The following is a 25,204-nucleotide window of genomic DNA, read 5'->3' as shown; positions in this document are numbered from 1 at the left end:
GAAAAGTATGCAAGACAACCAAGAAGAAATGATAAAACCTGACTTAACAAAGACTTGAATAAAAATATTTGCTATGGTTTGAATGATAGTGTTCCCTCCAAAATTCAAACTTCATTCCCATTGTGGAGGTATCAGGAGGTAAGGTCTTTTGAGAAGTGATTAAGTCATAAGGGTTCTACCCTCAAATGAATTAGGGCTTTATAAAAGAGGCTTTCAGGAGTGGATGCGTCTCTCGCTCTTCTCCCTTCTGCACAAAAGGACATAGTGTTCATGCCCCATGAAAGATGTAACAAGCCACCATTTTTTTAAAATAATTTTTTTAGTTTTAGATAAATAAATATTGTGATGCTGAGGATCGAACCCAGTACCTCACGCATGTTAGGCAATAGCTCTACCACTGAGCCACAATCCCAGCCCCAACAAGGCACCATCTTGAAAGGGAAGAACAGACCCTCACTAGACAATGAACCCCAAAGTTCTTGATATTGGGCTTCCAGCCTCCAGGACTGTGAGAAATCAATTTCTGTTCTTTACAAGTTTCTTAATCTCAAGTATTTTGTTACAAAAGCACAAATTAAAGTAATATTAACTATCAAAATTAAGTTATGATTCAATGCAGACCTAAAAGTGCCAAAAAAATGCAAAGGGAGTTTTGGAGAACTTTGCCTATTCTAAGATTCATATGAAAAAGTCAGCATGCAAAAATTGGCAATGTAATTCTGAAAAGGAACCAAAAGGACCAGAGCTCCTACCAGGAATCAAGATATATTATAAAACACCAGTCTTTAAAATAGGGATAATACAAATAATATATTGATGGAACAGAATAGAGATACCAGAAATGAATCCACTTATATTTGGATGTTTCTATTATAGGTGGTCTTTCAAATCAGTGGAGAAAGGATGAGGCTTTTGCTAAAAACAATTTTTAAAATGTAAAAATCATTCTTAGTTGCAGGCTAAACAAAAATAGACAGTGGGCCAGATTTGGCCATGAGACATAGTTTGCCAATTCTCACCCTATTCCATTCTTGGTATCTGCCCTAAAGAAACACTTGCACATATGTACAAGGAAGCTTGAATTAGAAACTTCAAGGCTGCATTTGCAAAAGGACAAAATTAGAAGCAACCTAAATTTTCAATACAAGAATGGCCAAATTGTGATATATCCCAACCAGGCCTAATTATGCATATGTACACATTTACAGAACCTTCTTCATAATTTTATCATTGATGATGAAAATAAGTTTTAGAATACTTATTTCTCAAACCACATATAGCATGCATGCACAGCAGCAAAGGTCTGGAAGGCTGTAACAACTCATAACCATGGTTATTTGTAGGGGGAGGAAAGTGAGTGGGGTATGTTTATTGGGAGATGAATAAGAGGACTGAAGGTTTTTCTTTACATTTTTAAAGAGCTCGGTTATGAATAACTACAAAAGCTAAAAAGAAGAAAAAGGAAATCTAGAAATCTTTCCACTAAATGACGTTAGACCCTGGCCACCTCCCCTGAGCATAGTTCAGGCATGTGGGTGGGAAATTGAAAGACTGATGACCAATCTCACCCAAGTCATGGCTGCTCATGGCCCTGTGGGCCTTCCTCTTCAGGCAACATTGAGGTCACTTGGGATTACTATACAAGCCAAGGATATGGCAATAATGGCCCCAGCTATATCCTGTTCAACCAAAACACAACACAACACAACAACAACAAAACAGCTTAAGAGAAGGCCTGCCTTTTAAACAACCTGGATATTTAACACATTTAGACTTAGAAACAGGTAAAACACTCTAAAATTATTCACCAAGTCATAACAGAATTCTGGGGATATCTAGTTAAACATAGAAGATTCAGCATCTTGTTCCTTTCACAAACCCTATTAAAATCAGAGTAAACACTTGAAAAATGTATATAACCCCAAATAAGAAATGGAAGAAAAAAAGCAGGTTAGCCAAATCAACCTATTTTTATAAGCTAGAGAAGATGGAGGAATTAGCAGATCTGACATAACTGAACACTAGATGCCAAAGACAAGACATTCACACACCAGAATACCATAAAACCCAAACAAAAAGGCAGGATGTGCCACAGAAGGCGAGAGTAATCCCTGCAAGAAAATAGGTAAAAGCTTAAGTCGTGAGCACTTAGACCTCCAGGTTTCCCTCCTCCTCCTCCTCCACAACCATTGCGACAAGTATTTTCCCTGGATAAATTGCATCAGAAGGACTCTAAGAACAACAGGCACAGTGTAATTTCAGAATGCCACAGATATTTGCATTCAAGCTTCTAGTATGAAAAAGAAATTGCACACAAAGAAACAAGAAACAAAATGGCATTTTTAAGAGTCAAGTCCAAAGCTGACGGACAGTATCTTCACAGTTTTCAAGATAAATAGCTCTTTAATCAGAAATCCAATGCCCAATCAATGAAGTGTGAGGGCAAAATAAGACAAACTTGGAAATGAAAGTTCTCAAAACATTTATCTCCTAAAGATCCTTTTCTAAGAAAATTACAAAAGGATGTGCTCCATCAAATGAAGGGTTAGGGAGTCAAGATGACACAGGACACAAATGGATTTAGTATAGGAGAAAGAAGGGAAATTCAGGAAAATATCAGAATAGCAAGTCTAAAGTGAAATGATCCAGGTGGCAAAGAAGGAGGGGAGAGTTTCAAGAGAGATTTTTCTAGGAAACGAAGATTGCCAAATACATCTGACCAGGTAGAAATTATTATGTGAGGGATTTTTTTGCTTCTATCAGTCTGTAAAGAAGTGGGACAGTCAACAAGTCTAACAAAAAAATGTAAAGCATTCTTAAGTGGGAGAAAGGATTGTACAAGAAAGGCAAATACCTGTATTAAATGATTTGGCACTGAACCACACCTATTATGGCAATGACTTAAACACTTAGAGCTGAATTAACCAAAATGAGTTATAGTAGAAGAAATAGGGATATAAGATGCTAGAAGCTTGTGTAGAAGGCTTTGTATTTGTAAATCATAAGTGAGGAGATAATGGGAGAAGTGTTGACTTTCAAAAGATAGAAGTCAATACCAGAAACAACCAAGAATTAAACATTTCCATTGCTGGGAAAAGGACACAGGAATGATAGGAACACAATAAAGGCTTGTGTAATTTGGGCGAAACATCTTGCTCAAGGGTGAACCAAGGATACAATGGTGGCCTTGTAAGATTCTATCACGCAGCGCCATTGTGGCCGCCTTAGTTTGCGTAAGCACATGTATGAAGTTCCAACAACTACAGAATCACTTGATGAATTTCTCTGACTGTATCATGACTCTACTTTTGTAACACTTAAACCTTCTGAGTTTCAGTTCATATGGTAAAGTAGGAATAATGGTAACACTGTTTTACCTAGAGGACTTTCATCAAAAAAAATCACATGAAATAACATGACCAAATACTTGGGCCAATTTCTCAAATTGGTCATTCCACAAGCAGGTTACATGGAACCACAATTAAATCCCATGTTATCTGAAATTGAAAAGCAGGAATGCAGTTAGTCCTAAGATGCCTAAGCAACCAAGACTTTCAAAACATGCATGTGCTCTAAGTGGGAGGGTTTATCAAGGGAGGCTTCCAGCTCTTTGAACTCCAGGAAGCTCAGAAATTACTTACCTCCCCAGTCTCCAGCTTCCTTATCTGTAAAATTGGGAATAGTCACACCTACCCTGAAGGGTCACTGGAATGTTTGAGTAAAACATGTGAAAGATGTGTCTTTCTGACAGTATCTGGTCTAGTCTCTGGCCAATGATAGCAACTTCAACAACCCTATGTTAGCTTGCTCCTGAGAATGACAACTCTACCCTTCAACTTCTAATATAAATCAAGATTTAAGGGTTAATCGGGCAAATCCTTCAAAGATGAGTCCACCCCGCTTGGCTCTGTCTCAGTAACCTTTGATTAGACACAATATGGTGAAAAATATAAACACACACACACACACACACACACATATTGTAAATAGTCCCACCAGTAAGAGTTAAGCACCATTAACCTTTCAGTGCCCAACTTTCATGCACTTACCACATTTGTGTTTTTAAATAAGTTTTTACTGGGCTTTATACTTCATTTTCACTTAATATGTCAAGAACATGTGTCTTCACAATAACATTTCCCCAGCACTCTTTTTTTAATCTGTTCAAGACTTTATTATCCAATATTCCAATCAAAACTATAAAGAGAATTAGAAAGATTAATAGTGAGTAGTAACTCTTGCACTTAAAACCTTGATTGCACTACAGACAAGAGAGGACAGCATCACTTTCAATAATTGCATAGCCATCTTGATAAAGGTCCTGCACTTTTTATTCTGTATTCTTTCCTATCACCCTCAGGGGACAATCAATGGTTATTCCAGCTTTTACTCCAACCTGCTGAGTAAACTACAGGGTCAACACCAGGGAAAGAGCGAGCTCCAACTTAAATTGCTTTTCAATACATGTTGGTAGTCACAAGCACATTGATACCAACCAGCTGATCTCGAACAAGACCAGCAGCTGCTGGATATGCTTTTTTAAGCAGTTTATTTCTAGGTCTTGGGAGGAACGTGAGACACTTTGAAAGAATTATTTTAGGAGTCCTGCACATCTCTGCCTTTTTAGAGCTTTAAAAAACTAACACATACTTACATGCTGTATACACATATATTCTCAGCATATATATATATATATATATGCACATATATAAATACATGTTGTAAAAATATATTGCACCAAGTATGTGCATATTATTTTGGGAAGCAGCAAAGGGGCTGTTTTCCACCTTCCCTCAACAAACAAGAACACTGGCAACTCAAGCTCAGTAACATCTAGTGGGTAATTTGGATTTTCCTGGGAAGAAAAAGACCACATTTGGAAACATACATCCAACCCTTCAACATGTATACTAAAATAATTTTTCTTTTTCTTAAGTTCATTTGTGGAAAGCTGTACCAACTGGTTAGAGTAACCATCATTCATCTGCTATAGAAGAAACCAGGGATTCTTAGATCAAGAATCTAATTCCAGAAACCACCTAAAAAAGCCATTTTCAACCTTTATCATTCAAGCCATAGATCTCACCTTTGGCTTGATAATCTTTTCTGAGATTACAATTTCCAAGGTGAGTGTGCGTGCTATGCCTTTAGCGGGGGGGGGGGGGGCGGGGGGGAGACAACAGTGCCATCAGAGTGGCAAATTTCCAGAGCAGGACCCCTGCCCTACTGTAGCCTGAATTCAGCAGGGTGGGAAAGGCAGCAGAGGCCCAAGAGCTGGGGCAACCAGTCTGGGAATAACTGAAAATGAACTCTATTCCAAAAGTTTCTGTCAGATAGCAGACTCAGTAATGCAAAGTTAAAAAGAACCTCTGAAATGCTTCACCTATTTGAACTGAAAGGTGCAATTATTTCCAGAATTCTACCTCTTAGACCAGAGAGGTTAAGACTGGAACTTCAGATTCCCACAGTGAAGAAAATATATACCCAGTGAATTGCACAGTGTGTTTCCAGCATCATTAATGATCCTTGGGAGTGGGAGACAATAAAGGGGGGTGCCAACTAGTCGTAATCCATCAAGGAACACACTGTTCACAACCATGTGCATTGCTTTCTCCAGACCCACAGGTTGGAGGTTCGGGTGAGCGCTAACAAGCTGGTACAACAGGCTAATTTGATGTGTGGGATTAATATGTTAATTTAATGCTCTTCTGTTTGGTTAAGTCATTTGCATTTCTAAATTTCTAAGCATATCATTCAAAGTCCTTTTATATGGGGGACCATTCGGCCTAATTCCCTTTCTCCCACTTGTCCTGTCAGCCTCCAGCCCTGAACACAGCAAGCTCATTCCCAACTTTGGGCTGTGTGTGCCATTTCCCTGGCCCGGAATGTTAGTCCTCTGCCTCCTCCCTACCCACATAGCCAAATCCTCCTCTAAATGTGTCAGGGTCTTACTCATACCCCAGCTCTTTAATAAACCATTACCAAAAGCCAAGTTCACACTCACCACCACACTCGCCACGTGAGCTGCCTCCACGCCCCATTCTGGTTACTCTGCATGTAACACCTTCCATTGGTCCTCAACTGGTTTTCACACATCTTGCTCCCCCATCCCCCCAACTACACCATTAACTCCTGGAGAATAGAGATGATGACTCACCGTTCTCTCATTGCGAGTCCTCTCACAAGGAGACATAACTATTCTTTAGCCTCACTTACTTGACCTCTGAATAGGGTCACCACCATTGACTTTTCCCCCCTCCATGAAATTTTTTCTTGGGTCCAGGGAGAGCACCTCTACTTCTTTGTTCCTCCTCCTCCATCCAGATTCAGTCCTGGCAGGTGCCTCTTTCTCTCAAATTTCTCAAATATTACGATGGCTCCAAAATAACATCCAATGCTCCTGAATTTCTATTTTTAGCCTGAACTTTTCTTCTGAGCTATGCCTGGGAAGGCAAGTCAATCAGTTTTTTATGAAAATAACTCCATTTTCCACACAGAAAAATAACTCCATTTTCCACACAGATCAGTTAGCTCTCCATAGAGAGAAGCTCTCATTCTATGGTAATATTGTCTCTTTAATCCAAAGCATCTACCACAAAAACGATCATCTTCATGGTCCAAATTAATATAGGCTCTATAGTTGCACAATGATAAACTAATACATATCTGCATCTAAGTAGCGAAGGAGCGTGCAAAAAAGGGGGTGGGGCATTAGGAGGTAAGGATGATGGTACATTTGGTTTAGAGTCCTCCAGTGCTCAATGAACTTTCTCCCATATAGCACATGGTCCCCCCCACACACACACACACACAATGAACAAATTAAGACATGAAGGACCAGGCTGACTAAGCTTAAATGGGCTCGGTCTAGGAAAGGTTCTGCTCTGGAGTGGCTTATGTCCAATAAGCACATCATCTCTATTTGCCGAAATGAATCCAAGCGGTGGAGAAATGTCAAATATGTGGAAGATGGCCACATGTCAAGCAGCACAACTCTGAGAAGTTTGCTGTTTCCTCAGTGAGTGAGTTGGGGCCACGACCTCTGACCCCCAATGAAAAGGTTTTCTAATCAGGCCAAAAGACACATACTCCTCGCCAATTGTTGAGTTAGTATTCCAGAGAGCTAACATACCATAATTTGGATCATGTTGATTATTTCATAGTCAACCCTCTCTCAAACTCATTGGATTTCTCTACCTGTTTCTTCAAAATCAAACAGATTAGTAGAGCCAATAAACTGAATGGATAGCATCATAATGAACCTGGTCTTTGGGTTCTTCCTGACAATCAGAATATCAAATCCTTTCTAGGACCACCACGCTGACCCTTGAGGGTAACCACTGGAGGTGTGTTTCCTAAAATAAGTATAAATAGAAACTTCTTCAGAAAGGCTCTGTCAGCTCAGTGGGACACTCCCAGGGAGAAAAAGAGGGGATAAGGGCTGGGAGAGGAAGATGTAATTATAAAATGAAATGGGAACCAGGGGTGGGGTGGATAAACTGTTTGACATATGGATCCTCCTTTTTGCAGGAATAACCCCCAATCAGCCTGAAGGTGACTTCTTCCAAGGGAGAGATCAAATCAGCAATTGGCAAGAAGCAGTGCTACTCTACTGAGGCTTCAAATTGTTTCCACTTACTAAAGATTTCAATGCCGAACACAAATTCCAGCTCCCTGGAGAGTACTTGTGTGGAGAAAAAAAATCATGTCACTGCAGGAGTAACTCCTCTACAGCCACCCAGATGGGATGCTTTGAGAAAACGCCTTTTGTCAGCTTCCCACAGCTCAGTGCCTCAGTGAGTCACAACCAATAACGCCCTCCCCCAATAAAGCAGCAGGGTACCAAGAAGGCTAATTCTTCCCTACTCCTTTTTTTTTTCCTATATATATTTTTGTGCACTGATCAGTAAACTACCATTTTTCCATCACTAGACCTATTAGTATCTACATAGCTATAAAATAGTGTTCCAGCATAGGCCTTAGTAGGTTCTTCCAGGATTCAACCTGTACTGCCTTGCTGCCTGCCTAAGCCGGTTCTCTCTTCTACTCCCCCTCAGTGAAGTCAGAAAACAGCATTCATTCTTTCATTGTCACAGGTATTGTGGAAAGCACTGAGGATATAGTGTATTTGACCTTATGAGAGTACAGCTCAGTGAGAAAGATAGGGATTAAACAAGTTATCCCCATGGTAATGAAATATTTAATATGATAAGTATGACAGAACATGACATGTCCAAAAGAAACTGTCCAATGGGATCTGACTGAGTGAGGGTGAGCAAAACTTTCCAAGGGGCTGGGGATGTGGCTGAAGCGGTAGCGCGCTCGCCTGGCATGCATGCAGCCCGAGTTCGATGCTCAGCACCACATACAAAGATGTTGTGTCTGCCGAAAACTAAAAAATAAATTTAAAAAAATTCTCTTAAAAAAAAAAAAAAAACTTTCACAAGCAAGGCACCATTCAAGCTGAAATCCGAAGGATGAGCAGCAGAGGAGGCGAAGGGGAGAGAGCACCCAAGGAGGTAGAGGAGCCTATGTGGGAATGCTGAAAGCAGGAGGGACCCAGGTTCCTAAACCAATAGAAGGAAGAACAGAGAATCAGGGGACAGGGGCAGTGGGAGGTCTCAAGATGACAATGAGGCAGGGCTTCATCTTAAATATGACATCATCTTCAACACTGAGGACAGTTCTAAGACAATAGGAAGCCAGTAAATGTGATTCTGAAGAGCAATATACTCAGGGTTTCGTTGTTGTTATTTGAGAAACATCACTCAGCACCAAGGGAAAATCTAGTTCCTCAAGGCACAAGTCATCAAGTAACCCTGTACCTCTCCCCCCCTTGGTCTCACCTGTACATATTGTACATTCTATTTTCTAAGTAGATCTTGACTTTCAGTTGTTTGCATTACCTCTAAAATCATCCTAATCCAAGCTGGTCAATAAGCCAACACCAAGAATTTCTATATCCTGAGCCCCAAAAAAGGCCTTGAAGTTGAGGTTGAAGATGATATGAAAAAAGAAGGAATAATCATCTTTGTTGTTCAGATATCCATCAATCTAAATGAAACAGATGAAGGATACATGCCATGGAGAAAGAGTACGATGGTTTATTTTATTTGTCACTTGATAAGCCACAAGGTGCCCACGTACTTGGTTAAACATTATTTAAGGGGTGTGCTACGAAAGTATTTCTGGATGGTAGTAACATTTGAATCAGAAGACAGAATAAAGCAGATTTCTCTCCCCAATATCAGTGGGCCTCACCCAATGCTTTCAAAGCCTAAATAGAATAAAAGGTCAAGAAAATATTCTTTTTTGAGAGAGAAAGAGAGAGAGAGAGAATTTTTTAATATTTATTTTTTTAGTTTTTCAGCGGACACAACATCTTTGTTTGTATGTGGTGCTGAGGATCCAACCCGGGCGGCACACATGCCAGGCAAGCGCACTACTGCGTGAGCCACATCTCCAGCCCGAGAAAAATATTCTTTCCTCTGCGTGGCTGGGACATAGACCTTCTCTAGAAGACAAACTTCAGACAGACTGAAACTTATACCATATCAGCTCTCCTGAGTCTCAGCTTCCATAATCATGAATTAATTCTGTATACTAAATTTTGTCTTGCACATATGTGCACACACTCCTTATTGGTTCTGTGTCTTGGGAGAACTCTGAATAATTCTGAGGATGTGAGGGACACATCCTTGCTTGCAAAACTTTTACTCATCTTCTTCATTCAGTTAGCAGTGAATTCACAATGTGATTACACTATCAAATGAGCTGGGAAGACTCAAGTCAGATCTAATTAGGTACCAAGAGGGCATTAAATCTTTATTTGGATTTTGGCAAAAGTAAGGGAAACAGAAGCTTAAAAAAAAACTCAAGAAGTTGTGTGCATTTAGAAGGCCAGTTTGTTTTTTGGCAAAGGAAAACAGATTTTCTCCTGAACTATTCAAGGAGAAGAGTAGTAGAGAAAGATTCTGAACAGTGAAAGAAGACTTGAAAAAACAAACAAAAAAACCCAAAAAAACTCCAACTTGGGAGCAATTAATTGTACAGTGATATATTGAGAATAACTCAGATATACAATGTGCATAAAAAACAGGATCCTGATCCTGTAACTCAAGGAGGACATCATCTAAAAAGCTATCAATTCCCAGACTCCTAAGAGAAAAGATAGGTGAGAAAATTTCTATAAAATAGGTTCTAAATAAATTTGTAAACTGAACACAACACTTGCAGCATGTAAGGCAAATATCTCACTAAACATGCATATAAAAATTTCTCTGTACCTCCTCAACACCTGAACCATGGACAGAAGTTTAAATAAGGAATATACATGAGAGTCCTGGGGTACACTCTCAATGCTTCATCCAGTGAACAAGTGTATTTGTTGTCTTGACTTAGTTTTAATCAAAATTAAACAGCCATAGGTTACATACTACCAGTTTGGTTATTGCTTCAATGTTTTAGGTTTTTAAAAAATGCAGTAATAGCATAAACTATGACTCAAAGGCCACAGAACCCCGCTTAACATTACATTCAAGGTGAAAGTTGGACCATTGATGAAACACAGAAACATGGCTTCAGACAGGACTGAAAAGATTTAAATATGCTCATGCATATTTAAATTCCTTCAAATGTGTTTCCAGTAGGTACTTTGGATCAGTCTTCATTGAAATAACTGACCATTTGTACTCCAACTATATAGATACATACTCAAGCGTACTCTGTTTTTTTTTTGTTTTTTTTTTTTTTTTTTGTGTGTGTGTGTGTGTTTTAATCTACTGCTTTAGTTGTATGTACTGGGGGGAATTTATCCATGAGAATCATTTTTTTCCCATAAATGTCTTCTGTTTTATAATCTGTCACAAAGATTGATACTAGCTTTTTTTTTAGCTACTTTTTTTCATGGCTAGTAGAATATTGCTGCATATTTAGAAGGAGTGATTTCCTATAAGATTCTAATACATCCTGTACCACACTTACAAGATAAAGTGTGTGCTCATTTTTTAAAAAAATCACTTAAAATATGTGTGTGAAGTTCTTAATTTTCCCACAGAATTGGAATGTATATTAAAACTTTAGCTTTTTTTTTTTTTTAAAGAGGGGTGGAGGGTGGCACTTCTATCTACAGTACCTATCAGTTTAAAAATAATCATACCACTTAGTATTGGCAAGGGTTTCCCACACAGTGTTTAGAGGACATTAAATTGATATATTTTGTCTATAGGGTGAATACTAGTTGATATGCAGGATGCAAAACCTAAAAGATGAGAAGACTTTACCCAGGCAATTTTACCTGTGAGAATTTACCTTGGTTATGATATTCACATCAATTAAATTGACAGTTGAAAAAATGTAAGTATATGATTAATAAGAGAAAAATTAAATAAATTATGGCATATCCATATTAAAACTCTTGTAGCCATTAAAAGGGATTGTTAGAAATACATTCAGCAATTTGGAAAAGTGGTCCCAATACAACAATCTCTCTGGATTATTTTCTTTAAATGTTACCTGTGCATACACAGAAAAAAGTGAGTGTTAACATAATGATTATTCAAGAGATATTTTTCTCTTTTCTCGTCTGAATTTTATAATTTTTATATAACAAAACACGTATGGCTAAAATTAGCATATTACAGTGATACAGCCACATCAATGTTTATAGTAGCTCAATTCACAATAGCTAGACTATGGAACCAACCTAGGTGTCCTTCAACAGATAAATGAATTTTTAAAATGTGGTAAATACACACAATAGAGTATTACTGAACCTTAAAGAAGAATGGAATTTGCCAGTAAACAGATATAGCTGGAGAACATTATGCTAAGTGAAATAAGCCAATCCTAAAAAACCAACAGCGGAATGTTTTCTCTGATATGTAGAAGCTAATTCACAATGGGGGGCAGATAGGGAATAATAGAGTTACTTCAGATTAGGTAGAGGGGAGTGAATGGAGGGGAAGGAGATATGGGGGTAGAATAGTAGAATGAATCATACATTATTATCCTATGTACACATATGACTGTACGACCTGTGTGATTCTACATCATGTACAACCAGAAAAATGAGAAATCATACTCCATTATATATGATGTATCAAAGTGCATTCTACTGTCATTTATAACTAATTAAAACAACAATTTAAAAATAATCATGTATGGCTTTAATAGTTACAATTGTCATCCATTGTATTCATTTGTTCACTTTAATAATGGCTACAGAAGCTTCTGCTCTAGTTGTGGTGCCTCTAGACACAGGGACTTTGAACCAATCTGGTAGGTTCAGCACATGCTGGGGCAAACCTGATGACCACTGTCCCTCCTAAACCTCTTCTTCTAACTCAGCTGTCCCCAACAACCAAGGACCCTGCTCACCAAACTGTCCCGGATGCAGGGCTTCTCCACCAGCCTCCGGACTCCATTCTCCACGGTGATTCCCAGCCAGTTGAGTGCTGCCCAGCACCAGAGGTAGTCATGACCACCATGCCAGAAGCTCACAAATGCAAACGTGATTGCAGTGGAAAAGAGCATCCACAACAGGCCATGCTGGGACCCTCCCAGTGGAATGTACACGTACCTAGAGAAAGAAAATGCGATGAGAAGCCATGACGGGGGACATGCCTGCAACATTTCCTGCTCCTGGGCTTACCTCTCCCTGGCCACTCACCAAACCCAGACCCTTTGCTACTTCCCAAAGGCCACAGACCACTCCAAATTCTCTGTCACGCAAGGAATTGGCCAAAAACCCAAACCTGTAGGGCTTTAGGTTAAATGAACACAGAGGCTCAAGAGCTCTCGTTACCAGAGCAATGTAGCACTTACAAGAGGCAGGGAGAGAAGTAATGAGTTCACTTCTGAAAGGGACGCACCCAACCCTGGAAACCCAATCTCAGAATGGCAATTAAGCTGCTGGTTACATGGGGGCACCAACCTTCAAAGCAGGAAAGTACTCTGTAGCCCAAAATATTTAAGTTCAATTGCTAAAACCAGGCCCCTAAATGATAGGACCTGGGTGAAGAAGAGGGGTGCAAAGGCTGGTTTCCTTAGTTTTCCAGGAAAGCTGCCCAGAAGCCAGAGTGAATTTGCTAATAGAAAGAAAAGCTCTGTGCTTACAAGGCAGCCAAATCACCACCCAAACACAGAACCATCCTCCAGTTATGGTCTCCACTGCTAAAGAGCTGCAGGGAGAGGGGCAGAACTACATTCTTTCATCAGGACCTTGCTGCTTGGGAGGGACAAAGCTCACACCTTGGGTTTTAGAACCAAGGGGAGCTAGGAGCATGCCCTAACACACAGCAGCCTTTTAAAGAACCCATAGGCCTTTATTGATTTATGGTTAGTGCTTCTTTATCCCACCTTCCTCCAGGAAGGAAAAGGAAGCACCATTCTCATTCTACACAGTGTATTCCAAGAACTAGACACTTCATGTACACTTTTTGATTCTTCAAAGCACCATATGGTTTACACTACTGTCCTAGCATCTTGAAGAGGTCAGCATTTGTCCTGTTTATATGTTACTGTATTTTTTGGAACAAACCTTAGTTTGAAAATCATTTTTAATAGAATCATTTACAGACAGGCAAGTCAAAAAATAAATGAAAACAAATTAGCTCATAAATAAATATGCTAAAAATTACATGATTATAATTTTTTTTACTTAAGACAAAAAATGTACATATTAATAGGGTACTGTGTGTTTAATGTTATACTAGCTATTCAAACTTTTTTCATTTATTTATGATGAAAACTTTCAAACTCTTATTCTAACTTTTTTTAAAAAATGCATGCACATTACTAACTATTGCTGCCTACTGTACAATAGCACCAAAATGTCTTGCTCTTATCTGTGATTATAATTATTCATAAATATCCTCCTTCACAAAGACTATCTCCTTGGATAAACTTCAGTGAAGCTCTGATAAAACCTCCAGACCTTGACCATAGTGTCATATTTTGGGGGCATCATCCAGTTGCAGCAAGAATCCTGCTCAGTCTAGAGAAGACCCCTGACCTTTGATGATATCTGGTCACCCTCACCTGCTTTCAGCAAGATTTTTTTTTAACCCAGGATGCTTAATCACTGAGCCACATCCTCAGCCACTTTTTATATTTTATTTAGAGATAGGGTCTTGATAAGATGCTGAGGCTAGCTTTGAACATCACAATCCTACGGCTTTAGCTTTTTGAGTCACTGGGATTAGAGGTGTGTGCCACTGTGTCCGGCTCAGCAAGAATCTTGTTACATTTGTTTAACCAGAACCCCCCTCTAATCCAACATCTCCTCTTAGTATTCTTTCATCCGAAGACCCCCACTCTGCTTGTTGGCTATCTCTCATTCGTGCAAGTTATATTCAGAATTGAATATGACACTGAAGTCTCTTTTTGCCCTGATTTAATAGTTCTTCATAAAATTTGTTTTTATAGAAGCCAAGCATGGTGACACATGCCTATAATCCCAGGGAGTCAGGACGCTGAGGATGATCACAAGTCTGAGGCCACACTGACCAATTTAGGGAATTAAGAAAAAATAAAAGGCTTTCGATGTGGCCAAGTAGTAAAGCACCCCTGGGTTGAATTCCTTGTATGGGGGACAGGAGGAGAGAAAGGGAAAGTGTGTTGAAGGAAACAGTCATTATGGATAGGTATGGTGATACACACCTGTAAGTCCCAGCCACTTGAGAGGCTGAGGTAGGAGGATTCCCAAGTTCAAACTCAGCCTTAAAAAACTTGGGAGACCCTGTTTCAAAGTTTAAAAAAATCAAAAGGGATAAAAGATACAGCTCAGTGGTAGAGCACCCCTGGGCTCACTCTTCAGTAATCCTACCCCCCAAATTTTTGTTTTTACCACTTTAAAGCACCGTCTAGGTCTGGTTTTCCCTTAAATGCCCTTTAGTCTCAAACATACTGTAATTTAGAGAATCATATGCTCACCTTAGAAAATCCCATTTTATAAATAAGAAAACTGAGGTTGTGAGTTAATTTGTCCATGATACATAGCTGGGAAGGGGAAGAACCAAAATATAAATCTGCATCTATGGCACCAAAGTTAATGCTTTGTGTCATACTTAAAGGTTATCTCTCAAAGCCCTCTTTCATACTAGCTAGAAATGATTAAGCCCAAAGGAGAAAGTACTCATTTCTAAAATAAGCAGAGAAAATACTTCCTCTCATACAAAACCAAGACCATCTTCACGACCAACTCAGCAAACACACACCCAGGACTCCTTACATTAAGGGATCATACTTCTGCAGTACTGTAGCTATTTAGGCCTTCCGGGCAATTTTGGCTTTAGGAGAAACAGAGACAAAAGATGTTGCTCCTGCCATGAGGACAGGTACACCTGACTATGGTTTAAGACTATGGAAGAGAAGGGGACAGATGAAGCAGAATGGCCAAGTCACCACTTAACTCAGGCTTAGAGGATGAGATTCTTTCTCTAGGCAAAGGAGAAAAGGGGATGTTGCACCAAGGACACACAAGAGTCGTGGGGGGCATTTGCTCAAAAAGCCCAGGAAAGCTGGGGGCACACGTCTTAGTTGGTGTTCTGCTGCCCCCTAGAGGCTGAGTGGTTATTGGTGTGAACACTCAGCAATGGCAAAACATGGGCTACAAATCCCAGGCTGCCTCCTACCTGCACCAAGGTAAGTGCTGCCCTTCACTTCCCACAGTGTTGGTAACAGCCGGCACACATTTAGTAATTATGACTAAGTGACCACCTTCAAAAGTATGAGGAATGACTGTAGTTTAAGGAAATTTCGCAAGTACTGATTTACAAAACAATTTATCTAATACTCCCCTCCCCCAACACACCTGTTTTCACATAGAGATTTTTATAGTGTGTAAAAGTGAGCTGTACTGTGTATGTCCAAAACTCCTGGAAAGAATCAGACCCTCTTTTGCTCCATACGGATAGCACTCAACAGCCGATTCAACTCCAAAAGGGACGTGTTTTTCCAGCTTGTGATGAGGACGCATCTAACCCCATGATCACAAGCACAACTATTTTAGGCGTCTCCTGGAACCATAGCTCTGTTACTTTGCCTTCAAAATGACAGCTGACAAACATCTCTGAGAATGCTTTATTCCAGAAATTCATATATGGCAGATCTCCAAGGACATGAGGCTGCTTGTTCCAAACCGTAAGAGGGTATCCTTTCCAGACTGGAAGATAAAATCTCCTCTTCCCTCTTATTTTCTAGAGGGCAGTGCACCAGTTTGGTAAGGGGGGAGTGAACGGGTGAGTTTTACAAATTCTATCGCTCTTGTGTCTGTTCTGTGATTAATAAAATCAGAAACATGTCTCTGTTTTTGAAAAGCAATCATGAGACCCCACTTACTGAGATGTGCTGCACGGTGAAATTGATTTCCCACTGGAAGAAGGCAATCAGAACCACCCTCTCAGCAAAAGCAAAAATAAAAGATTTTTTTCTTGCCAGAGATTATTCGAGTGTGAGTCTGTCCAAGGCCTCTCCCTGCCTGGCCAATTTCATATGGTCACTAATGCAGAGAATGTCGCTTGAGGAGGTGAGCATCCATCTACAGCCACCTTAATCAAAAACCATCTCATGAAATCAATGCTACATAGCAAACCCCCAACCGAGGAGACTGAATTGATATAAAATATGAATGGTACAGATAATACCCACCTTTCACTGAGTGTCCATGATCTGGGTTATTTATATATTCTGTTTCAAATCATTAATACAACCTGCAAGGAAATAACAACTTTTTTTTTTTTAACACACAGGAGATATAGAATCTGAACCTAGAATGTTCTACTGCGCTATTTATCACAAAGGGAGCATTTCTTTGGATAAAATAAAAGGAACATTTATCCCTATCTTCAAATCAGTTTCCACAGAAATATTTACTAGTCTTGACTGAAAAAAAAATGTCCTTTCTAGGGAAGAAGACTTGCTCAGAAAAATAAAGCTTGTTATTTATTAAAGGAATTGGACCAGTGACCTGTTAGCTACTATTCAGTGCCAGAAGGTCAAAAGTAAAACTTCCATTGCTGAACCGACTTAATAGTTGTCTTGATCCCACAGAGATGACACCTGCTATGATGGCATCTTGCAAACATCTGTGTCAGAAGTGGGACATAAGAATTTGGTTGGGGGAGTTGCTGAGTGGATATACATGAAGACAATCTCCACCTCCCTCACATCCACAATGAAAAACAATTCAAGAACATGCCCTGAGCATGGGAGATGGGCAGTGGGAATCCATATGGTAAAATCCTTTGCCTACAAAATAGTTCCATGTCTTTCCATGTTATCTCTGAACCCATTTCTCCATACTAACCCCAAGGCTCCATCACGGTAAGAAGATGAAGCACCCAAGATACTCATGGACTTGGCTTTCACTGTCCCATGGACTAAGCCCAGGTGAGCTTGCAGGTCTCCAGTGTCCCATCTCCAAGGACTTATTGCTTGGCCAAGTTGGGCAGGCAGCTGCTGCCATCCTACTCAAGCTCTGCCTTATCTTTCCATCCGTATTTCCTTTATTCTCAATTTAGCTCTCTAAGCAAATCCTAAATCCTAAACAGAGGGAACTTTCTCATTCCCATGCTTTTAGTCATTCCATTTTTACATTTAGAATTCATTCCTCTGCCCCAATTTCTCACTTGTACTTAGTCTATAAAATCCAGTCGACTCTCCACCTTCTCCAGGAAGCATATTTCGAATTTTCCAACTTATTGTTCACCAAAAGACATCTTTTCCACTATGGCTATCGATTTAAAGTATAAGATTCATGTGATGTGATGTGCCTGTATTATCCAGCTGCTTATCAACAGCATACCTAACAACATAATTGCCACATATTGTTCAGAGTTTTCATTCATTTTTAAACTTGTGATTGTCACCGTTGTCACAGGCCCATTATGACCAATTAGAAACTAAGAGATGATGACAAGGTCCTGCACTAGTTACTGGAAGAGACTCTGGAAGACACCTATCTCCACAGAGTACAGACATTTGAAGTACCCTGAGGTCTTTCCATACCCTGAAATCCTACTTCTGCTACTAAAGTCAAAAGCATGTATTTCCAAACCTCTAGAACTAATCCAACCCCAAGAAATATATTACTAAGAATGAAAGTACTAGCTCTTTCATAATCACAGTCTTTGGTAGCCAGGAAGGACAAGACTAGTGGCTGTGTTACACTGGTGGCAAGGTGACCTGGCTGTGGCCACCCGTGGACTGAAAGGAGCTCCTGTTTAGATCCCTTAGGAGTTGGCTGTGTTCTCCTAAACCCATTTCTCATCGGTAGTGGTTCCTTGACCCAATCCTGGCTCTGGGTTTTGGCCTCAGCCCAAATTTTAGTGTTTGTTAGCCAGTGATGGCCCAGTCACTTCTCCACCCTACAGGTAATGGATAAAGTGTTGGTTTATTCCTCACATCAAAGAAGCTAAAGATCTACTTGTAAGAAGTTTTCTAAGAAGATGCACTCAGAAAATATAATTTACTTTTAATATCTTTCTGTCCGGTAAAGATCATAATGGGATTTTAATAAGTAAAAAAGCAGCAGTTGGTTAATGGGTAACCATAGACTATTCTCTCCAGAAGGCTACAAGGGGTCTACTTTCAAGGCAGAGGGAATATTTTGAGCTGGGCTAATTCTCAATTCATTTACTGAGAGATGTTAGATGTAAGTTTCATTCTTAAGTCTAAAAAGTTAACTATTAAGAATTCTATGTCCTATTTGGCGACAGAACATTGGGGAATTTGTGTAATTTATGTTAAACTCCAGCTATATTTAGTCTACACTTCAACATCTACATTTCATGTGCATTTAAAAATTTGAATATTTATCTTTAAAAAGTAATCCTCCTCACTCCCCACAGCTCAGCAGGTTGAAGTACCATACTGATGAGCCCAGGTCTGCAGCATACATTCTAGAGAACGACTCAACCCCACTTTCATAGTCCAAAGCCTAGCTCCCCAAAGCTCTTTCTCACTGCAGGAGGCTGAAAGAATATGAATGGCTCTGCCCAGTCATGCTCGCCTCCAGAACCCAGGCCCGTGTTAGGCTCTGGTCTGCCCACAAGCTATAAAGCACAGGCCAAGGAGGGTGATGCTTGGATGCTAGAAGATGCAGACTTGGCCCTGCTCTGCCAATTACCAATTTCTGTAATGCTGAGCATGTCAATTGAGCCTGCTCTGCTTCAAGGCACACACCGAGTATGAACTGGGAGTACCCACACCTTCTCCGAGTATGAATTGCTGGGAAGACCAGACAAGACAATGTATGTATGAGGACTCTGATTCTGTTTTCTTTTTTAATTGAAGCAAGAATACTTAGCATGAGATCCAACTACTAAACAAACTTTAAAGTGCACAAAGTAGTATTAACAACAGTCACAATGATATAGAGCAAATCTCTAGAATTTCTTCATCTTGCATAAATGAAATTTTGTACCTGTTAATTAGAAACATTCCCTTTCCCTCACCCCACGACCCCCGGCAACCACCATTCTCTTCTTTCCTTCTGTGAATTAGACTATTTTCGATTGCTCATATAAATGGACTCATGCAGTATTTGTCCCTCTGTGGCTGGCTTATTTCACTTAGCATAATGTTCTCCAAGTTGTTGCAATGGCAGGATTTCCTGCATACCAGTGAAAGCCTACACACTTACTAATCAGGGACTAGCAGCAACATACATGCACTCAAGAAAAATCTCATTGAAAGTTCTTATCATGAAGTTAGGCTCAGATCCGCCCCAACAACCAACAAACCCCACTCTGGAGCCCAGGACCCGGCACAGATCTGCCCCTGCCACCCATGCAGGAACTCAGGCCCAGGTTAGGCCCAGGTTAGGCTCAGGTTAGGCTCAGGTCTGCCCCTCCTATCAGCAGACCCACACTAGAGCTCAGGCACTGGCCCAGGACCACCCGGCTCACCTGCCGACCTACACCAGATCCAGGCCCAGGCCTAGAACTGCCTACACTGACCTGCGTGGGAGCCCAGACCCAGGTTAGGTCTACCCCACTGACCGGCAGACCCATGCTGGAGCCCAGGCTCAGGGCAGCCCAGGTCCGCCCCCTTTTCCTACCCACTTGGGAGCCCAGGCCTAACCAACCCCCATCTTGGGATACTGCAGCCATCACCATAGCCTTCCCCACACAGTAGCTTCCATCTTATGACAACGGACAGAGCCTAAAAGCAGCTACGTCTCCAAAGAGGCATCCCAAAGCCAGTGTAAGGCCCACCCTTTCAACCCCATCTGTGAAAGAATCTATCTTGGGACACCCCCACTGCTATCTCGAGTTATCTTTTGCCGCCAGCACCTTTAGTTGCAGTCTCATCCATTGTGGAACACAGGCAGGGTCCAAAACTAAAGTAAGGTACAGATAATCTGCACAGTTACTACAAGATTATAGGGTAGAAACTATAATACCTCAGATCCACACTGCAAGAAAGAAGACACATAGCAACATGAAAAAACAAGGGCAGAACATTCCCCAAACAAATCAGGACACTACAATAACAGAACCCATGAACAGTGCAGTTGATGAAATATCAAGAGGAATTCAGAATATGCATAATTAAAATGATCTGTGAATCAAAGTAGGACCTAAATGAGCAAATACAGATAAAAATTGATCACTCCAACAAAGAGATAAGATAGCAAACACAGGCAACCATTGATCACACCAACAAAAAGATAAGGGAGAAAATACAGGTAGCAAAAGATTACTTCAATAAAGAGATATTCTAAAAAACAAACAATCAGAAATCCTTGACATAGAGGAAACAATAAACTAAATAAAAAAACTCAATAGAGAACATCACCAACAGACTAGATCACTTGGAAGACAGAACGTAAGATAATGAAAACAAAGTATACAATCTGGAAAACAAAGTTAACCACACAGTGAGGATGGTAAAAAACATGAATGGAACACCCAAGAATTGTGGGACAGCATGAAAAGACCAAATCTAAGAGTTATTGGGGGAAGGCACAGATTTTCAAACTAACGGAATGTACAATCTCTTCAATGAGATAATATCAGAAAATTTCCCAAAGAATGAATTGGAAAATCAAATACAAGAGGCTTACAGGACACCAAATGTACAAAGTTCCAACAGATCTACACCAAGGCACATTATAATGAGCATGCCTAGCATACAGAATAAGGATAGAATCTTAAAGGCTGCAAGAGAGGGATCAGATCACAATATAGGGGGATACCAATTCGTATCTCAGTATATTTTCCAACCCAGACACTCCAAGCCAGGAGATCCTGGAACAACATATACCAAGCTCTGAAAGAAAATGGATGCCAACCAAGAATCTCATATCCAGCAAAGCTAATCTTTAGATTTAATGACAAAATTAAAACCTTTTGTGATAAACAAAAGTTAAGAATTTACAGTGAGAAAGCCCACACAACATAGTATCCTCAGCAAAATATTCCAGGAGAAGGAAATGAAAATTAGCAAAGGGAGGAACTACACTAAAAGGAAAAGCCAATCAAAGGAGAAACCAAGTCAAGCTAAAAATAAAAAATAAACCCAAATGTCTGGGAATACAAAACATATTTCAATAATAACCCTGAAAGTGAATGACCTAAACTCAATTAAAAGACATATGGACAGATTGGATTTAAAAAAAAAAAGACCCAACAATAGGTTGCCTTCAAGAGACTCATCTCACAGGAGAAGACACCCACAGACTGAAGGTGAAAGGATAGGAAAAAAATGTACCATTCACATGGACCACATAAACAAGCAGGGGTTTCTATCCTCAGATCAGATAAAGTGTACCAAAGCTAGTGAAGAGGGATAAAGAAGGACATTTTATACTGCTTAAAGGATTCATACATCAACAAGACATCATAAATATCTATGCCCCAAATAATGGGGCAATCTATGTTAAGCAAAGCCTTCGAAAGTACAAAACCAAACAGACCACAACACAATTATGCTGGGTAACTAACACATCTTTCTCATCACTGAATAGATCTTCCAACAAAAACTAAACAATGAAACTATAGAACTCAATAATACAATCAGTAATTTGGACTTAACAGTCATAAATATTCAATCCATCAATAAGAGAATACACTTTTTTCCCAGCAGCACTTGCATCTTTCTCCAAAACAGACAACATGTCACAAAGCAAGTCTTAGCAAATACAAAACAATAGATCAGATGACAACGTAGGGGGAGACCAATTCGTATCTCAGCATATTTTTCAACCCAGACACTCCAAGCCAGGAGATCCTGGAACAACATATAGCAAGCTCTGAAAGAAAATGGATGCCAACCAAGAATCTCATATCCAAAGAATGATATGAGACACTAGCCTGCATTCTATCTGACCATAATGGAATGGAATTAGAAATCAATGATAAAATTAAGAAGAGGAGCTACTCCCATACCTGGAGACTAAACAATGAAACATAGATAACAGAAGACATAAGGGAGGAGATTAAAAAATATCCTTAGAGGTGAATGAGAACTCCGATATAACTTATCAAAACCTCTGGGACACTATGAAGGCAGTGCTAGGAGGAAAGTTCATTGCATGGAGTTCATTCATTAAAAGAAGAAAAAGTCAACAAATGAACAACCTGAAATTGCATCTCAAAGCCCTAGATAAACAAGAACAAACACCAAAAATAGTAGAAAACAGGAAATAATTAAAATCAGGGTGGAAATCAATGAAAAACTAAAGAAATTCAAAAAAGTAATAAGAAGCTGGTTCTTTGAAAAAATAAAATTGACAAACCTTTAGCCACCCTAAAGGAGAGAGTAAACTCAAATTACTAAAATTTGTGATGAAAAAAGGAAATATCACAACAGACTATTTAAATACAGAAGATAATTAAACTATTTTGAAAACTTATACTCCAGTAAAATAGAAAACCACAACGACAAATTTCTAGAGGCATATGATCAAATCAATCTGAGTCAAGAGGACATACACAATGTAAACACATCGATTTTAAGGAAATTGAAGACACCATCAAAAGCCTACCAACCAAGAAAAGGCTGGGACCAGAAAGATTCATTGCTGAGTCCTACAACACCTGCAAAGAAGAACTAATACCAATACTCCTCAAAATATTCCATGAAATACAAAAGAAGGAACCCTTCCAAACTCATTCTACAAAGCTAGTATCATCCCGATTCCAAAACCAGGCAGACATTTAAGGAAAGAAAATTTCAGAACAATATCCCTGATGAACATAGATGTAAAAATTCAATAAAATTCTGGCAAATCACATTCAAAAACATTTTTAAAAATAGTGCATCATGATCAAGTGGGGTTCATTCCAGGGATTCAAGTTTGGTTCAATAAATATAATTCATCACACCGGTAGACTTAAAGATCAGAATGATGTAATTATATCAATTGATGCAGAGAAAGCATTTGACAAAATACAGCATGCTTTCAAGTTCAAAACACTAGAAAAACTAGGAATGGTAGGAACATCAGCATTGTTAAAGCTATCTATGCTAAACCCAAGGCCAACATCATTCTAAATGGAGAAAAATTGGAAGTATTCTCTAAAAATTGGAATACAGGGATATACCTCTTTTATTCAACATAGCCCTTAAAACTCCAGACAGAGAAAGTAAATGAAAGAAATTAGAGGGATACAAATAAGAAGAACTAAAATTATTATTTGCTGATGACATGAGAATCCAAAATCCCCACCAGAAAACTTCTAGAATTAATGAATTCAGCAAGATAGCAGGATATAAAATAAATACCCATAAATCAAATACATTTCTAGTGATGAATCCTCTGAAAGAGAAATTAGGAAAACTACCCTAATCACAACAGCCTCAAAAAAAAAAATAAAGAGGTGAAAGACATCTGAAGTGAAAACTACAGAACACTAAAAGAAATTGAAGAATACCTTAGAAGATGGAAAGATCTCCCATGCTCTTGGATAGGCAAAATTAATATTGTCAAAATAGCCATATTACCCAAAGTGCTATACCAATTCAATGTGATTCCAATTAAAATCCCATTGTAATTCCTTATAGAAATAGAAAAAAAACAATCATGAAATTCATTTGGAAAAATAAGAGACCCAGAATAGCCAAAGCAATCCTTAGCAAGAAGAGTGAAGCAGGAGGCATCACAATACCAGATCTTAAACTATACTATAAAGCCATAGTAACAAAATCAGCATGGTATTGGCACAAAAATAGACTTGTAGACCAATGGAACAGAATAGAAGACACAGAGACAAACCCATATAAATACAGTTATCTCATACTAGACAAAGGCATCAAAAACATACAGAGGAGAAAAAATAGCCTATTCAACAAATAGTGCTGGGAGAACTGGAAATCCATACATAGAAAAATGAAATTAAACCCCTCTTACCATGAAAAAAAACTCAGTAGATCAAGGACCTAGGAATTATTTCAAAGACCATGCACCTAATAGGGGAAAAAGTATGCCCAAATCTCATGTCAGATTAGGCCCCAGCTTCCTTAACAAGACTCCTAAAGCGCAAGAAATAAAATCAAGAATTAATAAATGGGATGGACTCAAACTAAAATGCTTCTCAGCAAAAGAAACAATCAGTGAGGTGAAGAGAGCCTACAGCTTGGGAGCAAATTTTTTTTGCCACATGCACAGATAGGGTACTAATCTTTAGGATAAGAACTCAAAAATCTAAACACCAAAAAAACAAACAACCCAATCAATAAATGGGCTAAGGAGCTGAACAGACACTTCTCAGAAGATATACATTCAATCAAGGAATATATGAAAAAATGCTCAACATCTCTAGCAATTAGAGAAATGCAAATCAAAACTAAGATTCCATCTCACACTAGTCAGAATGGCAGTTATCAAGAATACAAAATAACAAGTGTTGGTGAGGATGTTGTGGGGGGGGGGACTCATATTGCTGGTGGGACTACAAACTGGTGCAACCAATCTGGAAAGCAATATGGAGATTCCTTAGAAAACTTGGAATGTAACCACCATTTGACCCAGCTATCCCACTCTTCAGTCTATAAGCAAAGGATTTAAAATCAGCATACTATAGTAACGCAGCCACATCAATGTTCATAGCAGCTCAATTCACAATTGCTAAACTGTGGAACCAACCTAGATGCCCTTCAATAGATGAATGGATAAAGAAACTGTGGTGTGTATATTATATATATATATTGAATTGTGTGTGTGTATGTGTGTGTATATATATATATATATACACAC

General features: G+C 39.2%; 1 protein-coding gene across 3 annotated transcripts in view; it reads right to left on the bottom strand.

Annotated features, from left to right (window-relative positions):
- Nucleotides 1-25,204, bottom strand: part of Hhat (hedgehog acyltransferase) — a 316,410-nt gene that overhangs the window by 59,340 nt on the left and 231,866 nt on the right. For all 3 annotated transcript variants that reach the window (XM_078022761.1, XM_040278701.2, XM_078022762.1), the window contains exon 10: nt 12,379-12,580. In XM_078022761.1, coding sequence (XP_077878887.1) covers nt 12,379-12,580 — 202 coding nt within the window. The remainder of the gene's footprint in view (nt 1-12,378; nt 12,581-25,204) is intronic.

Source organism: Ictidomys tridecemlineatus, chromosome 10 (assembly GCF_052094955.1).
Source record: "Ictidomys tridecemlineatus isolate mIctTri1 chromosome 10, mIctTri1.hap1, whole genome shotgun sequence".
NCBI lineage: Eukaryota > Metazoa > Chordata > Mammalia > Rodentia > Sciuridae > Ictidomys > Ictidomys tridecemlineatus.
The sequence above is the reverse complement of the archived record's forward strand: the minus strand, read 5'-3'. Positions and strand labels throughout refer to the sequence as shown.